The following is a 21,059-nucleotide window of genomic DNA, read 5'->3' as shown; positions in this document are numbered from 1 at the left end:
TGCACCCGTTCACACACCAAGCAACTGCATGTGCCTCTACTGCTGCACCTGTTCACACATCAAGCAACCACATGTGGCTCTACTGCTGCACCCATTCACACATCAAGCAACCACATGTGCCTCCACTGCTGCACATTTTCACACATCAAGCAATCACATGTGCCTTTACTGCTGCACCCTTTCACACAACAAGCAACCGCATGTGCCCCTACTGCTGCACCCTTTCACACATCAGTCAACCGCATGTGCCGCTACTGCTGCACCCTTTCACACATCAAGCAACCACATATGCCTCTACTGCAGCACCCTTTCACACATCAAGCAACCACACGTGACTCTACTGCTGCACCTGTTCACACATCAAGCAACCACATGTGCCTCCACTGCTGCACCCTTTCACACATCAAGAAACCACATGTGCCTCTACTGCTGCACCCTTTCACACATCAAACAACCACATGTGCCTCTACTGCTGCACTCGTTCACACATTGAGCAACCACATGTGCCTCTACTGCTGCACCCTTTCACACACCAAGCAACCGAATGTGCCTCTACTGCTGCACTCTTTCACACATCAAGCAATCAAATGTGCCTCTACTGCTGCACCCGTTCACACATCAAGCAACAACATGTGCCTCTACTGCTGCACCCTTTCACACATCAAGAAACCGCATGTGCCTCTCCTGCTGCACCCTTTCACACATCAAGCAACCGCATGTGCCTCTACTGCTGCACCCTTTCACACATCAAGCAACCACATGTGCCGCTACTGCTGCACCCTTTCACACATCAAGCAACCACATGTGCCGCCACTGCTGCACCCTTTCACACATCAAGCAACCACACATAACTCTACTGCTGCACCTGTTCACACATCAAGCAACCACATGTGCCTCTACTGCTGCACCCGTTCACCCGTCAAGCAACCAAATGTGCCTCTACTGCTGCACCCATTCACACATCAAGCAACCACACGTGCCTCTACTGCTGCACCCTTTCACACACCAAGCAACCGCATGTGCCTCTACTGCTGCACCCTTTCACACATCAAGCAACTGCATGTGCCTCTACTGCTGCATCCTTTCACACATCAAGCAACCACATGTGCCTCTACTGCTGCCCCCGTTCACACATCAAGAAACCACATGTGCCTCTACTGCTGCACCTTTTCACACATCAAGCAACCACATGTGCCTCTACTGCTGCACCCATTCACACATCAAGCAACCACATGTGCCTCTACTGCTGCACCTGTTCACACATCAAACAACCACAGGTGCCTCTACTGCTGCACCCTTTCACACATCAACCAACCACATGTGCCTCTACTGCTGCACCCTTTCACACATCAAGCAACCACATGTGCCGCTACTGCTGCACCCTTTCACACATCAAGCAACCACATGTGCCTCTACTGCCTCGCCTGTTCACATATCAAGCAAAAACATGTCAATCTACTGCTGCACCATTATACACATCAAGCAACCACATGTGCCGCTACTGCTGCACCCTTTCACACATCAAGCAACCTTATGTGCCTCTACTACAGCACCCATTCACACATCAAGCAACCACATGTGCCTCTACTGCTGCACCCTTTCACACATCAAACAACCACATGTGCCTCTACTGCTGCACCTGTTCACACATCAAGAAACCACATGTGACTCTACTGCTGCACCTTTCACACATCAAGCAACCACATGTGACTCTACTGCTGCACCCTTTAACACATCAAGCAACCACATGTACCTCTCCTGCTGCACCTGTTCACAAATCAATCCATCACATGTCCCTCTACTGCTGCATCCTTTCACACATCAAGCAACCACATGTGCCTCTACTGCTGCACCCTTTCACACATCAAGCAACCGCATGTGCCGCTACTGCTGCACCCTTTCACACATGAAGCAACCGCATGTGCCTCTACTGCTACACCCTTTCACACATGAAGCAACCGCATGTGCCTCTACTGCTGCACCCTTTCACACATCAACCAACCACATGAGCCTCTACTGCTGCACCCTTTCACACATCAAGCAACCGCATGCGCCTCTAGCACCCTTTCACACATCAAGCAACCACATGTGCCGCTACTGCTGCACCCTTTCACACATCAAGCAACCACATGTGCCGCTACTGCTGCACCCTTTCACACATCAAGCAACCACACGTGACTCTACTGCTGCACCTGTTCACACATCAAGCAAACACATGTGCCTCTACTGCTGCACCCGTTCACACATCAAGCAACCAAATGTGCCTCTACTGCTGCACCCATTCAAACATCAAGCAACCACACGTGCCTCTATTGCTGCACCCTTTCACACACCAAGCAACCGCATGTGCTTCTACTGCTACACCCTTTCACACATCAAGCAACTGTATGTGCCTCTACTGCTGCACCCTTTCACACATCAAGCAACAGCATGTGCCTCTACTGCTGCACCCGTTCACACATCAAGCAACCACATGTGCCTCTACTGCTGCACCCTTTCACACATCAAGCAACCACATGTGCCTCTACTGCTGCACCCATTCACACATCAAGCAACCACATGTGCCTCTACTGCTGCACCTGTTCACACATCAAGCAACCACATGGGACTCTACTGCTGCACCCTTTCACACATCAAGCAACCGCATGTGCCTCTACTGCTGCACCCTTTCACACATCAAGCAATCACATGTGCCTCTACTGCTGCACCTGTTCACACATCAAACAACCACAGGTGCCTCTACTGCTGCACCCTGTCACATATCAAGCAAAAACACGTCAATCTACTGCTGCACCATTATACACATCAAGCAACCACATGTGCCGCTACTGCTCCACCCTTTCACACATCAAGCAACCACATGTGCCTCTACTGCTGCACCCATTCACACATCAAGCAACCACATGTGCCTCTACTGCTGCACCCTTTCACACATCAAACAACCACATGTGCCTCTACTGCTGCACCCTTTCACACATCAAGCAACCACATGTGCCTCTACTGCTGCACCCTTTCACACATCAAGCAACCACATGTGCCGCTACTGCTGCACCCTTTCACACATCAAGCAACCACATGTGCCTCTACTGCTGCACCCTTTCACACATCAATCAACCACATGTCCCTCTACTGCTGCACCTGTTCACACATCAAGCAACCACATGGGACTCTACTGCTGCACCCTTTCGCACATCAAGCAACCACATGGGACACTACTGCTGCAGCTTTTCACACATCAAGTAACCACATGTGACTCTACTGCTGCACCCTTTCACACATCAAGCAACCACATGTGCCTCTACTGCTGCACCCTTTCACACATCAAGCAACCACATGTGTCGCTACTGCTGCACCCGTTCACACATCAACCAACCACATGTGCCTCTACTGCGGCACCCTTTCACACATCAAACAACCACATGTGCCTCTACTTTTGCACCTGTTCATACATCAAGCAACCACATGTAACTCTGCTGCTGCCCCCTTTCACACATCAAGCAACCACATGTGCCTCTACTGATGCACCTGTTCACACATCAAGCAACCACATGTGCCTCTACTGCTGCACCTGTTCACACATCAAGCGACCACATGTGCCTCTACTGCTGCACCCTTTCACACATCAAGCAACCACATGTGCCTCTACTGCTGCACCTGTTCACACATCAAGCAACCACATGGGACTCTACTGCTGCACCCTTTCACACATCAAGCAACCACATGGGACACTACTGCTGCAGCCTTTCACACATCAAGTAACCACATGTGACTCTACTGCTGCACCCTTTCACACATCAAGCAACCACATGTGCCTCTACTGCTGCACCTGTTCACATATCAATCAACAACATGTGCCTCTACTGCTACACCCTTTGACACATCAAGCAACCACATGTGCCTCTACTGCTGCACCCTTTCACACATCAAGCAACCACATGTGTCGCTACTGCTGCACCCGTTTACACATCAAGCAACCACATGTGACTCTACTGCTGCACCCTTTCACACATCAAACAACCACATGTGCCTCTACTGCTGCACCCGTTCACACATCAAGCAACCAAATGTGCCTCCACTGCTGCACCCATTCACACATCAAGCAACCACACGTGCCTCTACTGCTGCACCCTTTCACACACCAAGCAACCACATGTGCCTCTACTGCTGCACCCTTTCACACATCAAGCAACTGCATGTGCCTCTACTGCTGCATCCTTTCACACATCAAGCAACCGCATGTGCCTCTACTGCTGCACCCTTTCACACATCAAGCAACCACATGTGCCTCTACTGCTGCACCTGTTCACACATCAAACAACCACAGGTGCCTCTACTGCTGCACCCTTTCACACATCAACCAACCACATGTGCCTCTACTGCTGCGCCCTTTCACACATCAAGCAGCCACATGTGCCGCTACTGCTGCACCCTTTCACCCATCAAGCAACCACATGTGCCTCTACTGCCTCGCCTGTTCACATATCAAGCAAAAACATGTCAATCTACTGCTGCACCATTATACACATCAAGCAACCACATGTGCCGCTACTGCTGCACCCTTTCACACATCAAGCAACCACATGTGCCACTACTGCTGCACCCATTCACACATCAAGCAACCACATGTGCCTCTACTGCTGCACCGTTTCACACATCAAACAACCACATGTGCCTCTACTGCTGCACCCATTCACACATCAAGCAACCACATGTGACTCTACTGCTGCACCTTTCACACATCAAGCAACCACATGTGACTCTACTGCTGCACCCTTTAACACATCAAGCAACCACATGTACCTCTACTGCTGCACCTGTTCACAAATCAATCAATCACATGTCCCTCTACTGCTGCATCCTTTCACACATCAAGCAACCACATGTGCCTCTACTGCTGCACCCTTTCACACATCAAGCAACCGCATGTGCCGCTACTGCTGCACCCTTTCACACATGAAGCTACCGCATGTGCCTCTACTGCTACACCCTTTCACACATGAAGCAACCGCATGTGCCTCTACTGCTGCACCCTTTCACACACCAAGCAACCATATGTGCCTCTACTGCTGCACCCTCACAAACATGAAGCAACCGCATGTGCCTCTACTGCTACACCCTTTCACCCATCAAGCAACCACATGTGCCTCTACTGCTGCAACCTTTCACACATCAAGCAACCACATGTGACTCTACTGCTGCACCCTTTAACACATCAAGAACCCACATGTGCCTCTACTGCTGCACCCTTTCACACATCAAGCCATCACATGTGCCTCTACTGCGGCACCCTCTCACACATCAAGCAACCACAGGTGCCTCTACCGCTGCACCCTTTCACACATTAAGCAACCACGTGTGCTGCTACTGCTGCACCCCTTCACACATCAAGCAACCACATATGCCTCTACTGCAGCACCCTTTCACACATCAAGCAACCACATGTGCCTCTACTGCTGCACCCTTTCACACATCAAGCAACCACGTGTGCCGCTACTGCTGCACCCTTTCACACATCAAGCAACCACATGTGCCTCTACTGCCTCCCCTGTTCACACATCAAGCAACCACGTGTGCCTCTACTGCTGCACCCGTTCACACATCAAGCAACCACGGTGCATCTACTGCTGCACCCTTTCAAACATCAAGCAACCACATGTGCCTCTACTGCTGCACCCTTTCACACATCAACCAATGACATGAGCCTTTCACTGCTGCACCCTTTCCGACATCAAGCAACCACATGTGCCGCTACTGCTGCACCCTTTCACACATCAAGCAATCAAATGTGCCTCTACTGCTGCATCCGTTCACACATTAAGCAACAACATGTGCCTCTACTGCTGCACCCTTTCACATATCAAGAAACCGCATGTGCCTCTACTGCTGCACCCTTTCACACATCAAGCAACCGCATGTGCCTCTACTGCCTCACCTGTTCACATATCAAGCAAAAACAGGTCAATCTACTGCTGCACCATTATACACATCAAGCAACCAAATGTGCCGCTACTGCTGCACCCTTTCACACATCAAGCAACCACATGTGCCTCTACTGCTGCACCCTTTCACACATCAAGCAACCGCATGTGCCTCTAGCACCCTTTCACACATCAAGCAACCACATGTGCCGCTACTGCTGCACCCTTTCACACATCAAGCAACCACACGTGACTCTACTGCTGCACCTGTTCACATATCAAGCAACCACATGTGCCTCTATTGCTGCACCCGTTCACACATCAAGCAACCAAATGTGCCTCTACTGCTGCACCCATTCACACATCAAGCAACCACACGTGCCTCTACTGCTGCACCTGTTCACATATCAATCAACAACATGTGCCTCTACTGCTACACCCTTTCACACATCAAGCAACCACATGTGCCTCTACTGCTGCACCCTTTCACACATCAAGCAACCGCATGTGCCTCTACTGCTGCACCCGTTCACACATCAAGCAACCACATGTGCCTCTACTGCTGCACCCTTTCACACATCAAACAACCACATGTGCCTCTACTGTTGCACCTGTTCATACATCAAGCAACCACATGTAACTCTGCTGCTGCCCCCTTTCACACATCAAGCAACCACATGTGCCTCTACTGATGCACCCTTTAAAACATCAAGCAATCACATGTGCCTCTACTGCTGCACCTGTTCACACATCAAGCAACCACATGTGCCTCTACTGCTGCACCTGTTCACACATCAAGCAACCACATGTGCCCCTACTGCTGCACCCTTTCACACATCAAGCAACTACATGTGCCGCTACTGATCCACCCTTTCACACATCAAGCAATAACATGTGCCTCTACTGCTGCACCCTTTCACACATCAAGCAACCACATGTGCCGCTACTGCTGCACCCTTTCACACATCAAGCAACCGCATGTGCCTCTACTGCTGCACCCTTTCACACATCAAGCAACCCCATGTGCTGGTACTGCTGCACCCTTTCACACATCAAGCAACCACAAGTGACTCTACTGCCTCACCTGTTCACACATCAAGCAACCACATGTGCCTCTACTGCTGCACCCTTTCACACTTCAAGCAACCACATGTTCCTCTGCTGCTGCACCCTTTCACACATCAAGCAATCACATGTGCGTCTACTGCTGCGCCTGTTCCCACATCAAGCAACCACATGTGCCTCTACTGCTGCACCTGTTCACACATGAAACAACCACACGTGCCTCTACTGTTGCACCTGTTCATACATCAAGCAACCACATGTAACTCTGCTGCTGCCCCCTTTCACACATCAAGCAACCACATGTGCCTCTACTGATGCACCCTTTAAAACATCAAGCAATCACATGTGCCTCTACTGCTGCACCTGTTCACACATCAAGCAACCACATGTGCCTCTACTGCTGCACCTGTTCACACATCAAGCAACCACATGTGCCCCTACTGCTGCACCCTTTCACACATCAAGCAACTACATGTGCCGCTACTGATCCACCCTTTCACACATCAAGCAATAACATGTGCCTCTACTGCTGCACCCTTTCACACATCAAGCAACCACATGTGCCGCTACTGCTGCACCCTTTCACACATCAAGCAACCGCATGTGCCTCTACTGCTACACCCTTTCACACATCAAGCAACCACATGTGCTGGTACTGCTGCACCCTTTCACACATCAAGCAACCACATGTGACTCTACTGCCTCACCTGTTCACACATCAAGCAACCACATGTGCCTCTACTGCTGCACCCTTTCACACTTCAAGCAACCACATGTTCCTCTACTGCTGCACCCTTTCACACATCAAGCAATCACATGTGCGTCTACTGCTGCGCCTGTTCCCACATCAAGCAACCACATGTGCCTCTACTGCTGCACCTGTTCACACATGAAACAACCACACGTGCCTCTACTGCTGCACCTGTTCACACATCAAGCAACCGCATGTGCCTCTACTGCCGCACCCTTTCGCACATTTTCACACGTCAAGCAACCACATGTGCCTCTACTGCTTCACCCGTTCACACATCAAGCAACCACACGTGACTCTACTGCCTCACCTGTTCACACATCAAGCAACCACATGTGCCTCTACTGCTGCACCCTTTCACACATTAAGCAATCACATGTACCTCTACTGCTGCACCCTTTCACACATCAAGCAACAACATGTGCCTCTACTGCTGCACCCTTTCACACATCAAGCAGCCACATGCGCCTCTACTGCCTCACCTGTTCACACATCAAGCAACCACATGTGCCTCTACTGCTGCACCCTTTCACACATCAAGCAACCACATGTGACTCTACTGCTGCACCCTTTAACACATCAAGCAACCACATGTACCTCTACTGCTGCACCTGTTCACAAATCAATCAATCACATGTCCCTCTACTGCTGCATCCTTTCACACATCAAGCAACCACATGTGCCTCTACTGCTGCACCCTTTCACACATCAAGCAACCGCATGTGCCGCTACTGCTGCACCCTTTCACACATGAAGCTACCGCATGTGCCTCTACTGCTACACCCTTTCACACATGAAGCAACCGCATGTGCCTCTACTGCTGCACCCTTTCACACACCAAGCAACCATATGTGCCTCTACTGCTGCACCCTCACAAACATGAAGCAACCGCATGTGCCTCTACTGCTACACCCTTTCACCCATCAAGCAACCACATGTGCCTCTACTGCTGCAACCTTTCACACATCAAGCAACCACATGTGACTCTACTGCTGCACCCTTTAACACATCAAGAACCCACATGTGCCTCTACTGCTGCACCCTTTCACACATCAAGCCATCACATGTGCCTCTACTGCGGCACCCTCTCACACATCAAGCAACCACAGGTGCCTCTACCGCTGCACCCTTTCACACATTAAGCAACCACGTGTGCTGCTACTGCTGCACCCCTTCACACATCAAGCAACCACATATGCCTCTACTGCAGCACCCTTTCACACATCAAGCAACCACATGTGCCTCTACTGCTGCACCCTTTCACACATCAAGCAACCACATGTGCCGCTACTGCTGCACCCTTTCACACATCAAGCAACCACATGTGCCTCTACTGCCTCCCCTGTTCACACATCAAGCAACCACGTGTGCCTCTACTGCTGCACCCGTTCACACATCAAGCAACCACATGTGCATCTACTGCTGCACCCTTTCAAACATCAAGCAACCACATGTGCCACTACTGCTGCACCCTTTCACACATCAACCAATGACATGAGCCTTTCACTGCTGCACCCTTTCCGACATCAAGCAACCACATGTGCCGCTACTGCTGCACCCTTACACACATCAAGCAATCAAATGTGCCTCTACTGCTGCATCCGTTCACACATTAAGCAACAACATGTGCCTCTACTGCTGCACCCTTTCACATATCAAGAAACCGCATGTGCCTCTACTGCTGCACCCTTTCACACATCAAGCAACCGCATGTGCCTCTACTGCCTCACCTGTTCACATATCAAGCAAAAACAGGTCAATCTACTGCTGCACCATTATACACATCAAGCAACCAAATGTGCCGCTACTGCTGCACCCTTTCACACATCAAGCAACCACATGTGCCTCTACTGCTGCACCCTTTCACACATCAAGCAACCGCATGTGCCTCTAGCACCCTTTCACACATCAAGCAACCACATGTGCCGCTACTGCTGCACCCTTTCACACATCAAGCAACCACACGTGACTCTACTGCTGCACCTGTTCACATATCAAGCAACCACATGTGCCTCTATTGCTGCACCCGTTCACACATCAAGCAACCAAATGTGCCTCTACTGCTGCACCCATTCACACATCAAGCAACCACACGTGCCTCTACTGCTGCACCTGTTCACATATCAATCAACAACATGTGCCTCTACTGCTACACCCTTTCACACATCAAGCAACCACATGTGCCTCTACTGCTGCACCCTTTCACACATCAAGCAACCGCATGTGCCTCTACTGCTGCACCCGTTCACACATCAAGCAACCACATGTGCCTCTACTGCTGCACCCTTTCACACATCAAACAACCACATGTGCCTCTACTGTTGCACCTGTTCATACATCAAGCAACCACATGTAACTCTGCTGCTGCCCCCTTTCACACATCAAGCAACCACATGTGCCTCTACTGATGCACCCTTTAAAACATCAAGCAATCACATGTGCCTCTACTGCTGCACCTGTTCACACATCAAGCAACCACATGTGCCTCTACTGCTGCACCTGTTCACACATCAAGCAACCACATGTGCCCCTACTGCTGCACCCTTTCACACATCAAGCAACTACATGTGCCGCTACTGATCCACCCTTTCACACATCAAGCAATAACATGTGCCTCTACTGCTGCACCCTTTCACACATCAAGCAACCACATGTGCCGCTACTGCTGCACCCTTTCACACATCAAGCAACCGCATGTGCCTCTACTGCTGCACCCTTTCACACATCAAGCAACCCCATGTGCTGGTACTGCTGCACCCTTTCACACATCAAGCAACCACAAGTGACTCTACTGCCTCACCTGTTCACACATCAAGCAACCACATGTGCCTCTACTGCTGCACCCTTTCACACTTCAAGCAACCACATGTTCCTCTGCTGCTGCACCCTTTCACACATCAAGCAATCACATGTGCGTCTACTGCTGCGCCTGTTCCCACATCAAGCAACCACATGTGCCTCTACTGCTGCACCTGTTCACACATGAAACAACCACACGTGCCTCTACTGTTGCACCTGTTCATACATCAAGCAACCACATGTAACTCTGCTGCTGCCCCCTTTCACACATCAAGCAACCACATGTGCCTCTACTGATGCACCCTTTAAAACATCAAGCAATCACATGTGCCTCTACTGCTGCACCTGTTCACACATCAAGCAACCACATGTGCCTCTACTGCTGCACCTGTTCACACATCAAGCAACCACATGTGCCCCTACTGCTGCACCCTTTCACACATCAAGCAACTACATGTGCCGCTACTGATCCACCCTTTCACACATCAAGCAATAACATGTGCCTCTACTGCTGCACCTGTTCACACATCAAGCAACCACATGTGCCCCTACTGCTGCACCCTTTCACACATCAAGCAACCGCATGTGCCTCTACTGCTACACCCTTTCACACATCAAGCAACCACATGTGCTGGTACTGCTGCACCCTTTCACACATCAAGCAACCACATGTGACTCTACTGCCTCACCTGTTCACACATCAAGCAACCACATGTGCCTCTACTGCTGCACCCTTTCACACTTCAAGCAACCACATGTTCCTCTACTGCTGCACCCTTTCACACATCAAGCAATCACATGTGCGTCTACTGCTGCGCCTGTTCCCACATCAAGCAACCACATGTGCCTCTACTGCTGCACCTGTTCACACATGAAACAACCACACGTGCCTCTACTGCTGCACCTGTTCACACATCAAGCAACCGCATGTGCCTCTACTGCCGCACCCTTTCGCACATTTTCACACGTCAAGCAACCACATGTGCCTCTACTGCTGCACCCGTTCACACATCAAGCAACCACACGTGACTCTACTGCCTCACCTGTTCACACATCAAGCAACCACATGTGCCTCTACTGCTGCACCCTTTCACACATTAAGCAATCACATGTACCTCTACTGCTGCACCCTTTCACACATCAAGCAACAACATGTGCCTCTACTGCTGCACCCTTTCACACATCAAGCAGCCACATGTGCCTCTACTGCTGCACCTGTTCACACGTCAAGCAACCACGCGTGCCTCTTTCATCTGAACCAGTTCTTTCTACTGTATCCCTAAATGTTCACTTTCTAATAGTTTTTAATGTTTTGCTACAATCTCACTCAATTTCTTTGCATGCTTTTGAATCTGGATATGCTGTAAAGCAGCCAAATTGACATTAATTTAAAGTAATATATCAAGAGAGCTTGGTAAATTCAAATTTGGTAGATGATAGCCATGGCTTGAGAAATAAAACCAGCTGTCTCCAAAATGTCAACATAATTTAATATACCTGGCATTATGACAACTATGGTCGTGATGTGTATTAAAAACTCTTCTATCATAACATATAACTGGGTTCCCAGAACCGAACCGGCAGATTGCATGTCCAGACAGTGTCTGAGGAGCAGGAGGGAGGAGACAGCTAGGCAGCGGCAACAGTGTGAGATGGCGTAGCATTGCTGATGGGTTAGGGTGCAGTTCACAAATACAACAATAGTACAGGGTCATCTATAGGGGCAGGATGTAACTCTCTGATTAAAGGAAAGGACATGTCTCCTGTGCTCTTAAGAAGTAACACCAGATCCGAAAATTCCAATGCATAGAACATGCAATAAAAGTTAATACTTACTCCCTTCGTAGCAATATTCAATAATATATCCATCTAAACCTGCGGCTCCAATGTGATCTGGTGGCCTCCATTTCATGGTAACTGAAGAGTCTGTAACACCATCAACCACCAGAAGCGTTGGTGCGCTGGTTACAGCTGAAAATGTATTTTAGAAAAAAGTATGCTAGGCTGTCAAAGCTTGGTCTAAATCAGACACGTGATAACACACCCACACCCGCCACTGAGCAGACTGTGTGCCCCACGAGATACTGTTGAAAAGGATTCCACGTTCTTCTTCTTGTAAAACACTCATACCTTACCTTCGCATCGCTAGTTGGCATGCACACTGTAAATAGGCTGTGCTTTATTTATTAAGACATTCACAGAGAGAACTTAACAACAAAATCAAATCCAAAATTGACAAATCACTTATTTAGTGATTCCCAGGTGCAATGCTGTCAGGGTCTAATCAAAATGGCAAGCGAGAGGGGATGCAGACCCCCTGACAAAGTGGAAATACACTGTACACTTAAAAGCTCAGTGGCTCCCACTGCCGGCTGTCATTCATTCTAATTCTACATAATACATTAAAAGAAACGGATTGCCAAAATAGCTCTTTTTAAACTCATTGATATCAAATATCCTATGTGCAATAATAAAGCAAACTATGTGCACTCACCCAAGGGAACAAAGGCCTTGGAAGGCGCACTCGGCTTGGAAGTTCCTATTGAGTTAACAGCAAATACTCTGACCTCATAGGCTACCCCTTCAATCATTTTCTTTGGTTCAAATGCATTTTCCTTGATTAGGTCAAAATTTAGCCTCATCCATCTGGAGCTTTGCTTCTTCTTTCTCTCGATAAAGTATCCTAGAACAGCAAGCAAACAATCTTAGAAATCCCTATAAAGAAATGTGCAAAGCAGGTAACAGCATGCAATAAGATAAAAAATACTTTTCTCTCATTGAGAGGCTATATTGAACTGCAGCTTTAGGAAACGTTTTTCACAAAAGCTAATGTATTCAATAGGTACGGAAGCTCTTGTATATTGCATATAAATAGACTGGTGTATTGGATTGCTTCAATAGACTAAACCATCGAAACATAATCAGTTTAATTTGAAAAAAGTAACTTAAATGCAGGATTACTGCAACAAGGCCAATAGCCTGGCTGCTGATATTGCCTCCTTTTTCTCTTCCAATGTGACTTCTCTTCGCCTTTCTATCGACTCTTCCCCATCTTCTTCTCCAAATTTATTCTTTTCACCTACTCCTGCTTCTATTTCTAATTTTTCAACCATTACAAATAAATATATTTCTCTTCTGATGACTCGTGCCCATCCTATTGCCACACCCACAGATCCCATTCCATCCGTCCTTATTTCTAAGGTCTATCCCTCGCTGCAATCACATCTCACCTCTTTTTTTAATGTTTGTCTTTTAACCTCAACTTTCCCCTCTTCTTTTAAACATGCTTTCCATCATTACTAACTTGAAGATCCCTCTCTTGTTTATAACTTTCATCCTATTTCCCTCCTTCCTTATCTATCAAAACTACTTGACCGCCTTGTCTATCTTCATGTCTCTTCATTTGTCTCCAATAACTCTATTCTTCCTCGTTTTCAATCTGGCTTCCGACCTATGCACTCAACTGAAACTGCTCTTCTCTCAGTTCTAAACTCGCTACTCACAAACCGGTACTCTAACCATTCTGCTGCTTTTGATACCGTCGATCACCAACTTTTGATAGTCTCCCTATCCTCTTTTGGTTTCTCTGTTTTTATTCTTTCCTGGTTTAAATCTTACTTATTCCATCAGACTTTCTCTGTCTCTTGGGGTGGAACAACTTCTGATTCCTATCCTCTTGCTCATGGTCCCACAAGGGTCGGTTTTAGGGCCCTTCCGATTTTCCCTTTACACTTCTCCTCTTGCTAAAGTTATTTCTTCTTTCGGCCTATCTCACCATTTCTATGATAACGACACCCACCTTTTTTTGTCTTTTTCTTCCTTCTCTTCTGATATTCACACTCAGCTCTCTTCATGTTTAATGGCCATCAAAACATGGATGTCTGCTCATTACCTTACACTTAATACCACAAAAACAGATTTTCTCTTTTTTCTATTACTATTCCTTCTCCTATTCCTCCTCCTTTTGTTTCATTTCCTCCTACTCAACCTTTCTTTGTATCTACTGCTTGTAATCTGGGACTCTATTTTGATTCTGCTTTATTATTTTAATATCATATCTCCATTTCCTCTCGAGCTTGCTGCTATAATCTATTTAACATTTAAAAAGTTTGTTCTTTCCTAAGGTTTGACGCAACTAAACTACTCATATCTTCTCAAATTCTTTCACATCTTTTCTATTGCTCTACTGCACTCTTTGGTCTTCCTGCGTCTCGACTTGTTCCTTTAAAATCTGTTTTCAACTCTGCTATTCGGGTACTCTTTTGTCTGACTCTGCGTGAATTAGTATCAACTGCTCTCCATACTCTGGGCTGACTTCCTTTTCACGCACAACTTAAATTTAATTTTCTTTGTTTGGTATTCAAATCTCTTTATGGACTTACTCCTGATTATCTTTCCTCACTGGTCCCATTGTACACTCCTTCTCGCTCTCTTTGTTCTAATACTCAGTTTCGACTGGTAGTTCCAGCCCCTCCCTGTGCCTAATCACGTTTTCGCACACTTACGCACCTTGCTCCCCTCCACTGGAATCTTCTTCCTCTTTCTCTACGTTCTATCACTTTTTACTCTTTATTTTGCAAAGCACTGAAATTACATCTGATCCATCAGGGCTCATTCTGTGAATCTGATGTCAGTTTTCATTTGTTGATTTTTGTACTGTTTTATAAATTTGCTATGTAAAATGCTTTGGATTAAAGCGCTATATAAATATCAAATAAATACAATGCCACTATGCCTCTGTACATTAGTTCCCTACCCTATAATCCCCTGCAAGCTCAGCCACTGCGGAGGAAGAATCAGAAGATTCGGCTAAAAATAGCCATGAATCAGACTAAAAACCATTCTCAAAAACTCCTTTTGTTTTGTTTTTTTTGAAGTAAGGAACAGAACCACAAGAAGCTGTAGAGAACAGCACAATTAAACTGGCATGACAAGACAACCAAATCATTTCTCCTCTGGTCCTCAGACAAGGTCAGTCGTCAAACTGCAGGTACTTTCAAATCGGCTGGATGGAGGGGGGGGTTGATGAGAATCTGAGGAAGAAGAATCTAGAAAGAACATTACTGGTAAGTAATTTCTCCAATGGATTGCTTTTTCGCACAGATTCCACATTAGATAGACTCCCAAAGGAGTACATAGTGTGGAGGCGGGATGAATCTCCCTACACCAGGAAATTCTGCAGAACCGCCCTTCGCTTCGAAAACTGGTGTCAGCACCACGGGACGCATCGAGACAGTAATGTTTGTTAAATGTGTGCAGTGATTACCATGTCGTTCCCCGGCAGATGTCTCTTACCGGTATGCCCCTCTGTAGTGCCGAAGAAGCGTCCATGACCTAAGTGGAGTGGGCTCTGATGCCTGCTGGTAGCACCTTCCCTGCCTTCTGGTTACACTCAAAAGATACAGATAATTATCCACTTGCAAATTGTCCGTTTTGACACAGCCAAATCCTTTCTAGACAGGGAAAAAGCCATAAACAGCTGTTCATTCCTCCTGAATTCCACTGTCCTCGCTACATAAAGACTAAGGGCCTGCTTAGGATCCAAACTGTGAAACATATCTTCTTCCTTAGAAGGGTGAGGTAGTGGATAGAACACAGGTGGGTCAATGCACTGTGACACATGGAATTATCTGACGACCTTTGCACTTTAAGCAACACCTTCTCCTTGAAAAAACGAAGAAAAGGTGGCTTGCAGGACAACGCCTGCAGCTCACTAACCCTTCTGGCCGATGTAATCGCACTAGAACGGAAGTCTTCAATGTGAGCAACCTAATGGGGCAAGAGTGCATGGGTTCAAAAGGAACTGCCATCAAAAACATAATTCACAGTCAGGGTACCCTACTGACTAAAAGTCTCCTCAAGAACCTCCTGGCACACTTCAGCAGTATGTCAAGATGGATCGAAGACCAAGTTGAAACTCACTATGCCCTCTATCAAAGGTTTTTCCGAGGAGCTGACGCTGGAAGGGAGATCTATCTGAGGAGGAATCTGTGGGAGAAAGCAATCAATTGAAACAACATTACTGGTAAGTAATTTCTCCTTCAATGGATTGCTTTCTTTCACAGATTCCTCATCTAATAAACTCTAATAAACTCCCAATGGAGTGCACAGTAAGGAGGTGGGATGAAAGCCCTTGGACAAAGAAGCTCTGCAACACTGTTATGCTGAATCGCGCATCAGAGCCATGCGCCACATCCGAGCAACAATACTTAGTGAATGTGTGGAGCTGCTCCACATATCTCTTTCACTGGCACACCCCTTTGCGATGCTGATAATGCCACCATGCCCCTGGTGCAATGTGCTTTGATGCCTGGTGGCCTATTTTTTCCTGCTCTCTGGTTACACTCAGCCCTGCAGAGAATTATCCAGTGAGAAATTGTCTGCTTGGACACAGCCTTACAATTTTTGGACAGAGAGAAATCTACAAAGTTTTGGTCATCATGCCTAAGTTCTGTTGTTCTAGCCACGCAGAAGCTGAGCGCCCTCTTCGGGCCCAGCCTGTACAACCTTTACTCATCCTTAGTGGAATGTGGAGGAGGATAGAAAATAGCAGGGCAATGTTCTGCGACATGTGGACATTTGAAAACACCTATGGCAGAAATGTAGGTTGTACCTTAAGGGAAGCCTTAGCCTTTAAAAAAACGAAGGAAGGGCGGCCTGCAAGATAGAGGCTGAAGGTCACTTACACACCTTGCCAACGGGATCACCACCAGGAAAACTGTTTTCAAGGTGAGTAACCTGTCAGAGCCAGAATGCATAGGCTTGAACGGAGCCGCTATCAAAAATGTCAACTCCAAGTTGAGCTCCCAATCCCGAAACAGGAATGGAGTAGGCGGGAACATATTTACAAGGCCTTTCAGAAACCGGGTCATTACCAGAACTGTAAAGAAAGACACTTTATCCAGAGACCTTTTAAGCACAGACAAAGCCGCCAAATGAAGGCCTGATGAGGCCAGGTATGGAAGGAACTCCATCACTGTGGTGGTGTGGCATGCAAAAGGATCTATCTTGCGCTCCTTACACCAAGCCCCAACCCTTCTACACCTGCACACGTACAATGATCTCGTAGAAGGTCTGCGTGCAGCCAGTAACATCTGTGAGGGGTCAGACAAGAGAGGCTGACACAAAGGTGTAACATTTTCATTATCAGACATCTTTATTAAAATAAAAGGGTTGGATAAAGGCTTCTCTGTCCCTAGCCTAAAGAGAGTTTCCCTAACTCGGAAACTAAAACTAAAGATCAGTCTGTGTATAGTCATCAAAAACCATATAAACTGTCCTTGCGTCCAAAAAGCCCAGGGGGATCCATTTAGTGGATACTCTAAAGGGAATATAATGGGTAGTGCCTATAAGGGTCAGACAATGTTGAGGTGGGCTTCAAATGAACAAGTAGCACAAAACAACATTGTTTTATCTAATAGATTTGACTCTCTATCCACAACTTGAATAAATCCTGCCATAGTGGTTGAACCAAAAAAGACGAGAAACAATGGAATATTGCAGGTTCTAGAGGAAAATTATCTGACAACACCATAACAGATAAATTGAATGGGTCCATGATTATCCTCTTGCAAGAGACTTGGGAGGAGGAGGAGCTGGGTTTTGATGGCTATTTATTCTACCAAATAAAGGCTAAAAAGGGGTTGAGAGGGAGATAATATGTAGGATTGGCGATCCTGGTCAATTGTTGTTTTGCATGTGAAATCATTGAATCAAGTGTCCATTTGGAAACGTTGATTCAAGTAATTGGCTCCATTGGAGGGTTTACCGGTGTATATTATTAATATATATACAATAGTCCATTAGAGAATAATGCTCCGGGGCATATCCAAGCCCTTAAAGAGGTGATTAACAGACTTTGTCCTCGTTCAAGTGACAAAGAGGTAATGATTGTGTGTGGGGCTGACTTTAATTTGAGGTTGAGTGACGACCACATAAAAGTTATTTTTGACTAAGAAGAAGATCGGCTTTGGAGGTCCCTGTACCTCAGATGATGGATGTGAAAATGTGTGGTTCCAGGCTTCGGTTTTGGCAATGGATGATGGAAGTATGCCTTAGATCAACAAATGGTAGATTTGGGGGAGACATCTCTGGTGCTATTACTTTCAGAAGCACAAGAGGAAGGTCAACCATAGGCAATTTATTTGTATCTGTTAATATGCGGAGTCTGGTTAAGAACTTCGAAGTAAGAAAAGATGGTTTATGGTCTTTCCATCTAATGCCATTCCACTGAATTTGTTCCATCTAAAAATGTTGTATCTAATTCACTTTGTTGTATTATTATTTTTTGCGGGGGCCCCCCTTAGCCCCTGTTTTCTGCCCTTTATAATGCACCTTAACAAAAATTAACCCTTTACCCCCACCCCAAAAAAATGCATTAGATGCAAAGTTTTTAGATGGACAAAATTCGATGGAATGGCATTAGATGCAATGGCATTAGATGGAAAGACCAGATACCAGGGAAGAGCTATACAGCGACCATTATGCTCTCGATCCAATCATAAAATGGCCTAGTGCCAATTGAAATGGCAATTAATTTGGTCATATTAGCAAGATTGTATGTGATGGTAGTACCACTAAAAGACAAAGAAGGAATGATTCCACTAAAGTAGCTTTGGGGATAAATATTATGAAGGATAACATAGTTCAGTTTCATGCATTATTAAATCCTGCTAATAACCGAGTAGTAATAGTTCAAACTTTCATGTAATTAATGGGAAACATCCGAGATGGAGTTACGGAGGAATGTCGGTCCAGAATGAAAAAAGGTCCTAAGGTGGGATGGTTTGACAAGGATTGCAGACAGGCTAAGAAAAATCTATTAAGCCTACTCAAAAACGTAAAGACTCCTTAGACAGAGATTCTTCGGACTAGGGCAATTCATAAAGAACATATTAGAAAACTGAAGATAATTTTGGACAACAAGGCCTGGGATAAACTAGAGTCAGCAAGTAAAAACAATGACTCTAAAAATATTTGGAAAGAAGTTAATGGTCGACCTATAGACATAGAGCAACTAGTAGGGTTGGAGTCCAGTATTCAAGATATTACATGGTTGATCATTTTAGAAAATTATATCAGGCTCAAAGATGGTAGAATATTGTGGAGCCTGCATCTTTGCCAAATGTGATGCAGGTGGACAATATACACAGTGAAGTCTGTCTATCATTTGATGAAGTGCTTAAAGCTATGTAAAATGCAAAAAAAGGTAATAGAGTTCCCGGTAGTGATGGGATATCGTTGGGGGTCTATCAAGATAATAGTGAAATGTGGGGTCCAATTTTAACAATTGTGTTTAATGCTTCATTGATGTCAGAATTTAGACCAAAGGACTGGCTACGAGTGATTATAGAAAAAGTCCCCAATCATATCATCCAATATCCCTGCTGAACACTAGTTTCAAGATGTTTGGGAATGGATTACTCTTCAAATTGGAAATATTGGTTACTTATTATGAGATCCTGTCCCCAATTCAATTGGGGTTTAGGCCCAAATTGGGGAAAATGGAACAATGTTTAAACTTGTATCTGAAAATTGCCCATTCTTTGAATATCAAACAAGAACCCATCTACCTTGCTTTTATGGACCTGAGCACTGCTTTCAATAAAGATAGTCAGATGAAATTATGGCATGTGCTTAGGCCATATAATTGCCCAGCTGCCATCTTGGATATCCTTGATATCTTGCATAGAGATAATGAGGCTTGCATTCGATCTGGAAGAGAGGGCCATTGTACAACCTGGTTCCCGATTAATTCAGGGCTTAGACAGGGGAGCGTATTGGCACCCCTGTTGTTCTCCCTCTATATTTATAATATTTTGGGAAATCTGTTGGAGTGTAATACTGATGTACCTAGGCTGGATAACATGTTAATCCCAGCTCTAATTTATGCTGATGGTACAGTCCTCATTGCACGGACCCCAAGAGCACTGCAGATCTTGGTCAATAAATTCTCATTTTATATGAGGGTCCTAGATCAGCAGGTTAATCAAACAAATCAGCAGTAATGGTGTGCTAAGGGAATAAAAGATCTTGTAAATTTCCCAAAATTTGGTGTGATGGGTAGATGGTTCCCAGAGTGACGCAATCTGATTATCTTGGTGTTTGCCTTAATGAGAATTTCACAGGGAATTCACATATCCTGAAACAGGTCCCAGTCATGGAGCAGTCTGTTGGTGGTATCTACAGATTCATAAACAGTATAAGCAGCAACTGTTTTGTATTGCGAAAAAGATCTATAATGCACACTTTGTAGGGGTGATTAATTACGGTGCTGCAATTTGGATATGTGGGGATAATGGTGTATTGCAGAAAGAGGAAAATTGCCTTATGAAATGCTTTTAGGCTTACCAGTACCTGCCCCAAATTTTGCACCACATAGAGGGACAGGCCTGCCCCTTTTTGAAGACTTATTGGTTTTAGAGCCCATCTTGTTATGGTTGCATGTCTGGTCTAATCCGAGAGCAGTGCTCTCACAAAAGATGGTAAAGGATCTATTAGGAAAAAATGGTGCAGACAAAATTGGT

At 46.2% G+C, this 21,059-nt stretch overlaps 1 protein-coding gene across 13 annotated transcripts in view; it reads right to left on the bottom strand.

Annotated features, from left to right (window-relative positions):
* The window catches only part of MYBPC1 (myosin binding protein C1), a 1,087,780-nt gene that overhangs the window by 560,683 nt on the left and 506,038 nt on the right, over positions 1-21,059 (bottom strand). For all 13 annotated transcript variants that reach the window (XM_069629883.1, XM_069629891.1, XM_069629879.1 and 10 more), the window contains 2 exons: positions 13,028-13,216; positions 12,370-12,504 (listed from right to left, as the gene is read on the bottom strand). In XM_069629883.1, coding sequence (XP_069485984.1) covers positions 12,370-12,504; positions 13,028-13,216 — 324 coding nt within the window. The remainder of the gene's footprint in view (positions 1-12,369; positions 12,505-13,027; positions 13,217-21,059) is intronic.

Source organism: Ambystoma mexicanum, chromosome 12 (assembly GCF_040938575.1).
Source record: "Ambystoma mexicanum isolate Mex_15411 chromosome 12, UKY_AmexF1_1, whole genome shotgun sequence".
Classification (NCBI taxonomy): Eukaryota; Metazoa; Chordata; class Amphibia; order Caudata; family Ambystomatidae; genus Ambystoma; species Ambystoma mexicanum.
The sequence above is the reverse complement of the archived record's forward strand: the minus strand, read 5'-3'. Positions and strand labels throughout refer to the sequence as shown.